This window comes from Eulemur rufifrons, chromosome 7 (assembly GCF_041146395.1).
Source record: "Eulemur rufifrons isolate Redbay chromosome 7, OSU_ERuf_1, whole genome shotgun sequence".
Classification (NCBI taxonomy): Eukaryota; Metazoa; Chordata; class Mammalia; order Primates; family Lemuridae; genus Eulemur; species Eulemur rufifrons.
Genome location: NC_090989.1, coordinates 121,273,955 through 121,287,761, shown reverse-complemented (window position 1 = coordinate 121,287,761; position 13,807 = coordinate 121,273,955). Strand labels below are relative to the sequence as shown.

General features: G+C 41.9%; 1 protein-coding gene across 2 annotated transcripts in view; it reads left to right on the top strand.

Annotated features, from left to right (window-relative positions):
* Nucleotides 1–7,398, top strand: part of CEP63 (centrosomal protein 63) — a 48,509-nt gene extending 41,111 nt beyond the window's left edge. Inside the window, exons 13-15 of one of the 2 annotated variants that reach the window (XM_069473218.1) lie at nt 3,322–3,527; nt 4,789–5,068; nt 7,004–7,398. In XM_069473218.1, coding sequence (XP_069329319.1) covers nt 3,322–3,527; nt 4,789–5,068; nt 7,004–7,162 — 645 coding nt within the window. In that variant the 3' untranslated portion in view covers nt 7,163–7,398. The remainder of the gene's footprint in view (nt 1–3,321; nt 3,528–4,788; nt 5,069–7,003) is intronic. The other variant, XM_069473219.1, reaches the window with a different exon arrangement.
* Nucleotides 7,399–13,807: the final 6,409 nt, after the last annotated feature.

The following is a 13,807-nucleotide window of genomic DNA, read 5'->3' as shown; positions in this document are numbered from 1 at the left end:
TTCTTTCTTTACAAAGCTTGGTGTGTGCTTGCTATTCAATTTTTAATATTCCCTTTCACATTTGTTTATCTGTAATTGTTTTTTTTTGTTTTTTTTTTTTTTTGAGACAGAGTCTCACTCTGTTGCCCAGGCTAGAGTGAGTGCCGTGGCGTCAGCCTAGCTCACAGCAACCTCAAACTCCTGAGCTCAAGCGATCCTCCTGTCTCAGCCTCCCAAGTAGCTGGGACTACAGGCATGCACCACCATGCCCGGCTAATTTTTTCTATATATATTTTTAGCTGTCCATATAATTTCTTTCTATTTTTAGTAGAGATGGGGTCTCGCTCTTGCTCAGGCTGGTCTCGAACTCCTGAGCTCAAACGATCCGCCCACCTCGGCCTCCCAGAGTGCTAGGATTACAGGCGTGAGCCACCACGCCCGGCCTGTAATTGTTAATAAAATAATAACGTTGGGAAATTGTTAAAAGGTACCTGACAAAGGCAAACATTATCTTTTTTTAAAAGTGTGTTTGATGACGTCAGACATCAAACTGGCTAGTGAAGATCCTGTGAGCAGGTCATACTTCCCCTGGTTTTGAAGTTACACAGTGTGAACATATATCATTAAGAATAATTATTAGAAAATGCCCCTTTGCATTTTATCACCTAGAAAGATGGAGTTATTTTTACACATGAATATTTGGGTTAAATATAGATTTTAATAAATTATCCAATTATCTTGATAATAAAAGCAACAGCTCTGATAAATTATTTATCATATTTTAAAAACTGACAGTAGTTTTTTTTTTTTTTTTTTTTGAGACAGAGTCTCACTCTGTTGCCCGGGCTAGAGTGAGTGCCGTGGCGTCAGCCTAGCTCACAGCAACCTCAAACTCCTGGGCTTAAGCGATCCTACTGCCTCAGCCTCCCGAGCAGCTGGGACTACAGGCATGTGCCACCATGCCCGGCTAATTTTTTGTATATATATATTTTAGTTGTCCATATAATTTCTTTCTATTTTTAGTAGAGACGGGGTCTCATTCTTGCTCAGGCTGGTCTTGAACTCCTGACCTCGAGCGATCCACCCGCCTCGGCCTCCCAGAGTGCTAGGATTACAGGCGTGAGCCACCGCGCCCGGCCGACAGTAGTTTGTTTAACTCATCTCTCCTGCAAATGTTCATCTCGGAAATTTTATCAATGTTGGCATTGGTAACTTTTTGGAAGATTTTGTAACTCATCGTACATAAATAGTTCACAGATATATTTTAAAGATTATGTTTTTGTTAGGAAAATTATGTTTATCAGACCATTCTTTACCACCTTACTTTCAGAACTTTTTTTACAGAAAAGACCAGGCTAAACATCATATTAAACTCCAAAGAAGATTACCATAACTTTGCAGAATGCTAATTAAAATATTTTGTCATTAGGAAAAAAAAAATCTCCCTAATGAAAAAAATGAAAACACTGGTAGTGTATTATCAGGAAACATCTAGAATTGAAGAGCAATAGAGTTTAGCACAAAACTAAGACCAGATCAGGGTAGTAATTCCCACCATACACTTGAATCCTGCTTTAACCTGTCCAACATTTACATATAAGAATACTCTTGGGCCTGGCATGGTGGTTTATGCCTGAAATCCTGGTGCTTTGGGAGCTGATGCAGGAGGATCACTTGAGCTCAAGAGTTTGAGGTTGCAGTGGCCTACAATCACACACTGGGCAACAGAGTTGAGACCCTGTCTCAAAAAAAAAAAAAAAAAAAGAATACTCTTAAGTTATAGCAGAAGAACCATGGCTGCTATTTTCTCTCTTTTTCCCTCTTTCTGATTCTCACTTATAGCTTTCCTCCATCCTAGTTCCAACCTTCCTCCAGCTCCATGAATATTCTTGGCACATAAGGAAGCCCACTGTGCTTCTAACTTTCCACTACTGTAAGAGTAAGAGACAAGGCTGAGACCATATGCAGGGGCTTGCAGAGTGTGTGCAGATGTTAAAATAAACAACCCTCAGACAGAAGCTGATGAAGCTACTGGGCTAGGAGCCAGATATAGGGAATTGTAGAGTAGGTACAGATGTTAAAGTCTAACCAAGGGAGAGAGGGGGCTAATACTCACAGGCAAAAACTGTCTTTAACTTGCTCGTCAGCTCTCTCGGTCACCTTACATGAACTTTGGCTAATTTTACGATATCATTTGCATTGTGGTTTTAGAATTTCTCCCCATTTGAAATCGCCATGACAGTTCTGAAACAACTATTAATATATAAAGTAGAAAAATGAGAGGAAATCCAATTCTAGGAGTTACTGCCCAAATTCTTAGTGAAAACTAATCCCTTAGCCTTGAATATTCTTCCCTTCAATTAGTGGGACTTCTCAAGACCAAAGCCCTTTCCTCTTTAGCAGCTCTTTTTGAGCCTGCCACTCGTTCTGTGGAGCAAATTCTCTCGTTTTCACTTTCAATAAAAGCTGCTTGCTTTTGGCTTACGTAGTGCATCCCAAACTTCTTTTCTTCCCATGATCACCAAAAACCTGAAAAAACCTCCGCTCAGAGGATGGTACCATCTCTGTGGCAACCGTGACTGGACACGGCGTGCAAGCCTCGACTTGATTGTCATATTGTACTTTGAGGTAAACACATTCTTGTGTCTCACCACTTTCACAGTCTCTCAGTGGGTTACAGATACATAACCTTGCTCCATCTGGCTGACTGTGGCTCCCCCTGACCGGGATGACAAATTCAGTCAGATTCAGTAGCCAGAAGCTGGGTGACAGTAACCTAGGGAACTGGCAGGGGATTTCCCCGTGCCATGCAGGATCCCAAAGACTCTCTAAGCCACGACAATTCCGTGCCTAGCCTACTGCTAGACTTCATTCTTACTTCTCTCTATGCTGCCTCTCCATGTTTGGGGACGAGACCCTTGCAACTTAATATGCCACCTTTCAAGGCAGGAATATCCTTACGCCACTTGCCCTTTTAATGTTAGCCAGTCTCCCCTTGTTTGCTGTGTTTGTGCTAGATTCTTTTGGAAGAATTATGAGGATAGACAGGGTGACCCAAGAAAAAGAAAACTTAGACTATGGTCTTGCCTGATCAGACACTTGATTAAATGCCACAAACCTGAAAAAAACCTTCACTTGGAGGATGGTAACACTACCATTTACTCTAAGAAACAGAACACTTTTTCTCTGTTAGTCTTTGGAGGACTAAAATCTTCACTTCTTCCAAAATAAAGCCATAGATTAGTTACAACTTAAAAAAAAAAAAGAATTTTTCAACCCACAGTATCACAGATCACAAATATTCTTAAACAAATTAATGATTCGAGTATTCTTTTTTATTAGGCAAAAGAGATTTCACTAGCAGACCTCCAGGAGAATTATATTGAGGCATTAAATAAATTAGTGTCTGAAAATCAACAACTACAGAAAGATTTGATGAATACCAAATCTCAGTTGGAGATTTCTGTTCAGATGTGCAAAAAACAAAATAACAGGATTTTTAAACCAACACACAGCACAACAACTGAATTCAAGAATACAGACTTCAAGTAAAATTTCTTTTCTTTCTCTTTTTTTTTTTTTTTCCAGTTGCTTCTTTCTCTCCACCTGTAACCCTAAGTCACTACTTTAGGAAATCCTGGGGGTAGTTAATTCACAGCTTATTTCTAATCTAAAGCACTGTTCAGAGCAGGTGAATTATAGCCAGCTCTGTGAAAATCAGTAATTTTTCATTATCCTAGACTGGGAAAAAGAGTTGGCTTCATTAATTTGAGAACACACTTACAGGGGCTTTGTTTTTTTTTTTTGGGGGGGGGTTTGTTTTTACATTCTTTTTATTTTTTTTATTTCAGCTTATTATGGGGGTACAAAAGTTCAGGTTATATATATTGCCCATGTCCCCCCATCCCCCCGAGTCTGAGCTTCAAGCGTGACCATTCTCCAGACAGTGTACATCGCACTCATCATGTAGGTATACACCCATCCCCTCCCCCCACCCCTCCTCTCCCCGAGTCAGAACTTCAAGCGTGTCCATTCCCCAGACAGTGCACGTCGCACTTAAAAGTTTATTTAAAATGTGTATTGATGCAATATATTTTTCATTTCTTTGAGAATAATTTCTGACAGAAATTAAATCTTCATGAAAGGATTCTGTGTTTAATTCTGAAGCACAGTGTGCACAATCAGTAAAGCTACAAACAGATTAAGAAATGGAGGGGAGGTTGTATGGCATTTTCATTAAAGCTTTAGTTTTGTACACTCTGGATGTTGGTGTAAACTTCTGTATTCCCCTGAGCTTTTTCGTGCTGCCTCCCACCTCCTCAACCCTGCTTGCACGCACCATAAGAAATAGAATTTATTTTTTTAAATAAAAAGCTTCCTTTGTATTTTTTGTCAATCAATTGTAGGCTGTTACCCTAAGAAGTAAGCATTCAATGAAAAGCCACCTGGCTTCAGCTCATACTGTATGCCTTACATGTTTTCTTACCAAAAGCCTTTCAACACCTTTACCCCCACCATTCAGTGAGGTTAGAGGCCTTCTCATGTGCCTGATATCTTCCCTGTCCCAGCACCAACTATACTACATAACGCTGGCAGCTTGCTTGTCTTCCTTGAAATATTATAAATGTGTGAGGGCAGGGGCCTGAGTGAATGAAAGAACACCTGGTCTTAGTGGGCTGCTCATTTTGTAAATTTTAGCCTTATGAGTTAGCTTGTTTATTTTAAAGTGAACTTCCTACAACATTTCTTTTGGAAAGAGACAAGTTGCTACAATTTTTTATTTGTTTTGTTTTCTAATTTACTATCCAGGCCAACCCGTGGCCAGCACAGAAATGATGGAATAGAGACAGAGCACTACAAAACTGGTCTTCGTTCTCCCAGAGGACAAGCGTTGGATAGTATAGACCCTGTGTCCAGGGTCCTGAGCCCCCTGAGCCCTCAAATCAGCCCTGGCAGCTCCACCATCTCTTTGCCTTCCTACTTTCTGTGTAAAACTCACTCTTTGCCTTCAGCGCTAGATACAAGTGACGCCAATTTTTCTGACATTGTATCTGAGAGTATGAATGACCAAGAAGAATTTATGTCTTCGGTATGGAAACTTTCTGATCTTACTAGTTTATTAGTTATTTTAGTTCAATTTTATTTTTTATTTTAAGGGTGAAGAGGGTGATTTTTTTCCTTACTGGTTCTGTATCCTAAGTACCCTTTGTTATTCCTATGTATTTCTGTCTTACGGTTTTGTTTGTAAAGGCACATTCCGCCAACATTACTTTTCAAAATACATGCTGGTTCTGAAATATAGGTATTTATTGTCTTTAACCCTAGTTGGAAATTCCCTTCCTGCCTTTTTCAGAGAGGTTCAGTTTTCCACTGGAACGGTTGGTTCGAGGAGTATCTCTGGAAGCCAAGATGGTGCTGAGGCACAGACAGTGAAGGAGGAAAAGAGGAACTGTTGGGAAGGGGAACAGGGGTAGGCAGAGGTGGGAGAAGGCAGGACCTCTGACATGTGCAGAGCATGGCTTGGGGACCACAGACAGTGGTCCTGGAGGCAGAGGCTGCCTTTGACACTTTGCTGGCCCCTGTTCCTTCCGCTGCTGTGTAGACTGCACCACTTTTTTGCCTTCTACGCTGAAGCACCGGCCTTGGGCCCTTCATTTCCTGTCACCTGCTATGGTCACATACCTGTGAAAGTTCCTAAGTCCCCACTTATATGTAATTCTGAAATCCAAGGAAGCCCTGAAAGCTAACCTTCTTCCTAAGTTTAGCAGCAAAACATTTTGGCACCAAAACCGTCCCTGACCTGAGCTGGTATGATAATATGTATAAACTTTATCCCACTTAGTGTGAGTATCTGTGTGTTTTGCTTCAAAAATATCAGTGTGTTTGATTATGGGATGTTATCTCAAAATCCACTAGGGTGATATAGTTACTCCTCATTATTTACAGATTCTGTATTTGTGAGTTCTCCTACTCCCTAAACTTTATTCATAACTCCCAAAGTGATACTCGTGGCACTTCTACAGTCATTTGTGGGCATGTGCAGAGAGGCAAAATGTTTGAGTAGCTGCCTTGCACATTCCCAGCCAAGGTGGAGCCAGATGGCGCTCTGCCCTCTTGTCTCAGCGCTCATGCGGGGGTGACCAAGGACAGAGATGGTAGGGGCAGCCCAGTGTAGTGCAAGAAGCTCACCTCTGGGTCAGCTGGACAGGGTTTTAATCCCAGCCCTGGCACCGGTTAGTAGGGTGGCTTCAGGAGAGTCATTTATCACTTCTGAACGTCATGTCTCTTTTGTAAAATAAAGAATATAGAATCTGCCAGAACTATCTCTAGTATTTAGCATTATAATCTATATGAAGGGTGTTTGTGTGTGTGTGTGTGTGTGTGTGTGTGTGTGTCTGTGTTGTATGTGTGTATTTCCCCTGGGGCCAATGATTTGCTAATTCAGTGTTCAGGGTGACTTTGTAGAACACAACCACTGTGGATGAAGATTGACTATATATGCCGTATGTCCTATATTACCTTTCTAAAATCAGAATTCTGAAACATCACTGGCCCCAAGGGTTTCAGATAAGAGACTGTGGACTGGAATTCTGGAGAAGACAAAATATTGATTTTAGCTGGCATCTAATTTATTTTTGGCAAATTTTTGGTACTTTAAAATGAAAGTGACATATTTAGGTTTTTAAAGTGAATTTGAAATAATAGGCATTAACTGTAGTCTGTTCTGGAGTATAGAAGTGTATATAAGTCTAAATTGAGATATTCTTCAGACCAATACCTAGTATATTTACATGACACTTTACATTAATATAACTTGGGTCAGAAAGGGAGAGATCTGTGTTTATTTTTATAGAACTTACTGATCTTTTTATTTTACTGCTCTTGTCATTAGCATGAAAATTAAAAATACCTTTTCAGGAGAAAAAATCATCTGTTAATATTGCTAGTGAGAAAATATCATGAACAGTGTGTCTTAGAAATACAATGTTCTAGTTTACCTAAACATGTCAACATTCTCTTCTAGTGTTCTTTGCCTGTGTCTCCGCTCGGTTCCATAGCTACCAGATTTTTGGAAGAGGAGGAGCTGAGGTCTCATCATATTCTGGAGCGCCTGGATGCTCATATTGAAGAACTTAAAAGAGAGAGTGAAAAGACAGTGAGACAATTCACAGCCCTAAAGTAGCCCTTAAAAAATCACAAACTTGGAAATAAAAATAAACACCGAAGAGTTACTATCCTTTGAAGTAGCAGCTCTTAAAAACATGAACATACAAAATTACAAAGAGGATACATACTAAAGCGGTGGTGAAGAAATCTGAAAAATTGATACTTCCTCAGACATTTTCACTGCACTGGTTCGTTTGAAGGACTTCCTCCAACAGTGATTGGTGAGAATAAACCATTTTGATAGACTTTTTTCTCATATGAATATTTATTATAAGGTTATACTTTATCTTGCTGACTTAAATGTGAATAGCTATGTACTAATAAAGATTTAATGATGCATGTTGGAAATAAAGTAACTGCAGGAACTTAAGCTTAAGCGAAGTGTATAGTAGCAGCATAGTTTTAAGGGTCAAACTGATCTGGGTTGATAGACTTGTTTTGCCACTTACTAGCCAGTTAAGCTGGTTATTTACTGAGCCTGTAGCCACTTGCTCGCCAGTGGGGCTGGTGACGTGGATAAAGGGGGCTGTGCTGAAGAACCCTGGTAAGGAGCACTCTCTTGCTCAAAACTCAAGTAGGAGAGAGGTGGGGGAGGGGGCAGGGGCTGGCTTTAGCACGTGGTGCCCATGGAACATCCAGTGGAAATAAATGTTGAGCGTCTGTACTGCTGAGCAGAGCTTTGGATGGGAGACAAAGGTGTGGATGTCAGCTTGCTGGAGGCATTTGAAACTGTGGGAGTTGATAAGATCCATCAAGAAGGGCTTGGAGAGAGAGAAGAGCAGGGTGCTGGGCTTGGGGCCCTGAAGGATGTCATCATTTGAGGATCACAGGAAACAGGTCCAGCAAAAGAACTAGATTGTGCAAGTAGAGACAAGCAGTTGAAGTGTAGTGTACTTGCCAGGCCGAGGGTCTGGCTCCTGCGATTCTCTTTCTTTAAAAGCACATCAACAATCGCAATTCCATACACCTCTGTATCTGTATTTGCTCCCCATCACCCAGACATTTCTGAAAAGCGTGGTCTACAGTAACTATTTCCAGTTCTTCACCTCCCCTCTGGCCCCATTCTCTTCTTAACCCTCACCAACCCCACTTCGTCCCCACCGTGAAACAGCTCTCTTGCTCTTGAGGTCACCAGAGACCTAATCAGTCTCTGAGCCACACTCGACACAGTGGGCCTCTCTCTTGGCTGCTCTTCTGGTTTCCTCTCTGCCTCGCCAGCCACTCCATCTCGTTCTACTCTGGTGGCTTTTCCTCTTCTAACCTCTATGTCCATGCCCCCTAGGGCTTTGAAATGGCTTTTCTAGCTCAACGTACTTTTTCCTAGAATTTTCCATTCCATTCTCAAGCTTTTAATACCATCTGTGGGACAGGGACCCCTACATTCATAACGAATCCTGACCTCTCCCCAGAGCTGCTGTCTTAGATACCTAGCTACTTGTGAGGTATCTTCACCTGGATGTCTGATAAACATTTAACGTTTCTAAGAGAGAACTCTTGATCCTCCCTCTGGCTACGATTCCATCTCAGGACACAGCAGCATGTTTGCCACTTCCTAGGAGTTATCCTTACCCACATCTCTATATTCGATCATTTGGGAGATCCTGGCAATTCTGCATCTAAAATCTGTCTCAGACCCAACGACTTCTCTCCTCCACTGCCACTACCCCGATCCAGACTGCTTCAGTCTCTCACCTAGATTCAGCCAGTAGCCTCCCCACTGGCATTACTCCTACTCCTGACACCAGTAATTCGTTCGCCACAGAGCCTCCAGAGTTGTCCTTTAGAAATGTAAATGAAACAATGTCACCGTTACTTTCCTTAAAACTCTTACAAGACTTACTGCACTCAGAATAAAATCCAAATTGCTTATCATAGCCTGCAGGGCCTGGGCCCTGCCTGCATCACCCACTGCATCATCCTTCCTTGTGCTCCCCCTGTGCTGGCCTCTTTCATGTTTCTTGAGTGCAGCAGGCTTTAACCTGTTGGGGTCTTTCGCAGGCAGTTTATTCCCTCTCTCTCCCCTTGCCCGTGGTGGGCATTTCCCCTCCTCAGGCCTGCACCCTGGCAATCCCTGACTACTGCATCCCAGGCTTGCTTCTCCCAGTTCCTCTAGCTCACTGCCTTGCCTCTCTCCTCCCTAGTACTCACCACTACCTGAAATCATTTTATTACTTGGTTTATGTTTTTGTTGTGTCTATTTCTACCTTTAAACTCCTTGAGAGCAAGGACTTGGCTTGTCTGGGTTGTGGTGGGAGCTCATTACCCAGCACAAGCCCAGCACTTAGGAGAGGCTCAGATAGTTTGAACCCATGGGCCAATGTCCTTCCTCAGGGGCACCACACGGTTTCCTTCGTGCTGTTGTAGATGCTGTCCTTTGGGTTTGCCCCCTCTTCCCACATCGTGTCACGTGCCCCTAAAACACCCCATTCACTCGGCCACTCTGTCTGCCTTGGCAAAGCTCCCCTCACCACCTGACCAGACTCAGGGAGAATTTCTCTTCATTGCTCTCACAGCAGCCTGTGTGCTCCTCCCAGAGCTCTGACCACACTGCCATCCTCTTTCATTTGTCTGTCAGGGGCCGGGTCCCGCCTACAGCCTCAGTCAGCCGTTATGTGCTGCCTGACACATAATGGACGCTGGGCGAATACTGGATGGATGAAATCACTACCATTCTGGGCTTTGTGGTATTTATCTGTAAAATGGGAATAACACCTAATGGAGTTGAGAGGATTTACTGAAAATGTATTTCTGAAAGGGCTTTGCAGACTCTAAAAATATTGTGCCAATGTAAGGGATTTCTGAATTGCAGATGGTCCCAGGCTTCAGCTTAAAATCTGCAGGCCACGACCTGTTTCTGAAATGTTCATAGTGTGTATTGACCTGAAGGAACAATGACGGACTCTGCAGTCACTAGAAATACTTAAGGAATCATGAAGTATTTCCTTAAATTCATACTGTTATCTAAAGTTGAAGTAGTTAATTGTCTAAATTTGTCAGGACATTTGACTGTAATTTAATAACTTCATTTTTCACAAAGATATGCTAAATATTAAAATGTGTCAAAACTAAATTTGAGTTAGTTTCTTAACACACATTTTACAAAATCCCTTAGTGATCAGGCTACCCAAATGAGAGGAGAAGATGAGAGGTCTGTAGTCTACTTTTGGTCTTTACAGATGATGTTTTGTTGGGTGAGTTATCTCACTTCTCTTGCCCTGGATTTCCAGTGAATTTTCATTTCTGGATTCCTATACGATTTTAGCTGAAGAGGGCAAAGTTGAGTTCCCACTATGAGCTGGACACTCCCTTCCCGTGGAGCCTCATTTGATCTCAGTAAGTTTAGGAGACATGAGTGTCATTGTTTCCATTTGATGAGGAGGGTTTAGGTGGTTTGTGGAGGGTCCCAGAGCCCTGGCTCTGCAGAGCCTAGAGGTAGAGAGTGTGGACTCTGCAGGCAGATGACCCTGTTCTTAATCCTACCTCTGCCACTTATTAACTGTGTGACCTTGGGCAATTTAACCCTTCTGTGCCTCAATTTTCTCATCTGTAAAATGGCAATAAATAGTTTTTTGTGTGCATGAAAATTAAATTAGTTAATATTTTTAAAGCACTTAGAACAATGCCTGGCATAGTCTGTACTATGAAAGTATCTTGTTGAATAGAAAAAAATACTACAACACTGCATTTCTATGATGTCTACTTAACTCCAAACAGTTTTATCTTATCTCTCATATACCCACATAGCACCTGGTAAACTATGGGTGATGATTTTCTGTTTGCAAAATACCCCTGAGTCTAGTGCCTAAAAGTTGCAGATGAGAAAAATAACCATAAAATCAGCCCTATGTCAGTGAGGACATAAGTTAAGCAAACAGTTGTCACGAATAGCATTGGAGTGCAGGATGACAGAGGTTAGAAAAAGAAGTTTGTCAGCTCGTCCCACAACAGTTTGAGATAGCATACAAAAATGCATCAGAAAGAAACAGTGGAATCAGGGCCAAGGGAAATTGCAGGCCATACACTTGGATTCACAAATGCATCCAGTTGTCTGGTCCAGTTGCTGGAGGCAGGCAGCTAAGTTACCTCTAAGCTTCTGAGGGGCAAGTGCAGAAGAGAAAACACTTAAAAGTTTTATGGTACCCACAAGATCAAAACAGACCATAGGTTTAAGAGAAGCACAGCTTTTTCTGAGCGTGCCTATAAGCACTTCTTGGTAAGGCGTATGAACATTAGGAGAGGTCCTACAACACTTTCATAACTGGTAATAAAATAACCTTTACAGATTCCCTATAGTGTTCTTCAGTGTGGGTTGATGGCATAAGGCAGAAGTCCAATTTGGGAGGAACCTGTTCTGAGAGGGTCCCACACTTTATGGTATAAAGCTCTTGTGGCCGGGCTTGATTAATGGGGCAAATTGAGAGGAATGATGGAGTGGAGGCCTTCAAAGCAATTCTCTGTGAAAGCTATTTTGGTAATTCAAACAACACAGTTCACACTTTTTTTCTCCATGGAAACTTAGAATTTGGGACTTTTATGTTGCCTATTAAGGCCAGGTTTAATAATTTGATAATCACCGAATCAGAAGTGGGTTTACGCTCCTCTTGTGAAAAGAAAACCTAATCAAGGCAATGATCGAACTCCCTGACATTAAATGCAAAATATACAAATGTGCATGTGTACATTTTTCTGGAGAAGGGGTTCATAGTTTTCATAGTATAGTTCATAGTTTTTTAGATTCTTAAAGATAGATATCTGTGAGCCAAAAAGAGTTTAAGAATCACAACTTTAGGGACTAGAATTCTCCCAGAAAGGTATCCTGTTTCCTGGGGAAAGTCATGAAATTGGAAAAGTCCAAACTCTTCCTGCTGGAGCTGAGTTTTAAAGTGCAATTGAATAGTCATTCAAAATTCAAGCTTTTCAACAATAAAAAGACAACTCAGTTTAAAAATGGGCAAAGCACTGGAATAGACATTTCTCCAAAGATATATAGATGGCTAATAAGCACATGAAAGATTCTCAACATCATTAGTCATCAGAGAAATACAAATCAAAACCAAAATGAGGCACCATTACACACCCACTATAATAAAAAGCTGGACAATAACAAATTGAGGATATAGAGAAATTGGAATATTCATATGTAGCTCATGGGAATATCAAACAGTGCAGTCACTCTGGAAAACAGTTTGGCAGTTCTTCAAAAATTTAAGTTTAGAGTTGCCATATTATCCAGCAATACCATTCCTGGGTATATACCCAAGCGAAATAAAAACGTGTGCACAGAAAAAGTTGTACACAAATGTTCATAGCAGCATTATTCACAATGGCCCCAAAATGGGAGCAACCTAAATGTCCATCACTAATGAATAGATAAGCAAAGTGTGGTATATCCATGTAATACCATGTTATTTGGAAATAAAAAGGAAGGAAGTACTACTGATATCACAACATGATTGGGCCTTGAAAACATGCTAAGTGAGGGAAGCAAGTCAAAAAAATCACAAAAAAATTTGTATGATTCCACTTATATGAAATGCTCAGAATAGCGAAATCTATAGAGACAGGAAGTATCCTAGATTGGTAGTTGCAAGGGGGCTGGTGGTGGGGTGGGGACTAAAGTGAATGGGGTTTCTTTTTGGGGTTATGGAAATGTTCTAAAACGGATTATGGTGATGGTTGCACAGCTCTGAATATAACACAACTAAAACCATTGGGTTGTACACTTTAAATGGCTAAATTATATGGCATCTGAATTATGTCTTAATAACTCTGTGACCAAAAAAGTCTCTGATGCATGGCAACACCTAAAAAAATCAAGTTTATATTCAGAAAACATCACAGCACATATAGCACATGCTATTCTAAGTTTCCTATTTTCAGCTCTCAGCTCACATTGAGTATCAGTGGCACCCCTCTTGGGGAGAGTGGACGGTGAAGCGCCGCCTGTGAATGACTGCTTGGGGTGTGGGGCGGCTCCGCACCCAAGATAGCATGGGTCAGAGGGCCTGAGCCTGCGCACCGCAGGGGCTCCTGCTGTCCTGGTAGGAGTGCGGCTTGGAGCTGCTGCCTGCTAGGGGAGCAGCTTCCAGGTTACGAAGGGTGCAGGCAGCAAAGTCCACTCATCAGCCTGGCAGTTTCTTGGCTAAATATAGTATAAGGAGAGGCTCAAGGATGCTTGGCATTGACCTCAGTGGTGGGGGAGGGCTATGTACAGAATGCTTTGGAGAGGGTTAAAGACCACTGATGTGGAAATGTGAGGATATTGGACTTGTGCCCTAAGACTGCTTGGCAAGTCTCTCTGTGTCTCCACAAGCATGACTGGGCAGAGTAGAGAAAGAAAAGCCAGGTACATTACCTCAACCTGCTTTGTTTCTTCGGCTTTGGAAAACACATCAGCTAAGACACCCTTCGACAGTTCTTTTTTTGGAATAGCTGCTCCTTTGAGAGGCATCCAGTATGGATGGCTCATTGCCAGTCCCTGAGCTGTCCTGATTCTCATGGCACTGGCTTTGGAAGCAATCGGGGTCTCTGGGTGGGCCAGCTCATTGTCTTGCCCTTGATGTATAGCATAAACAACCACAGGTCCCCCAATCTTTCTGCCATCTAGAGCACGTGTTTCAGATCCTCAGCCTAAATCAAATACCACACGCAAGACCAGAAG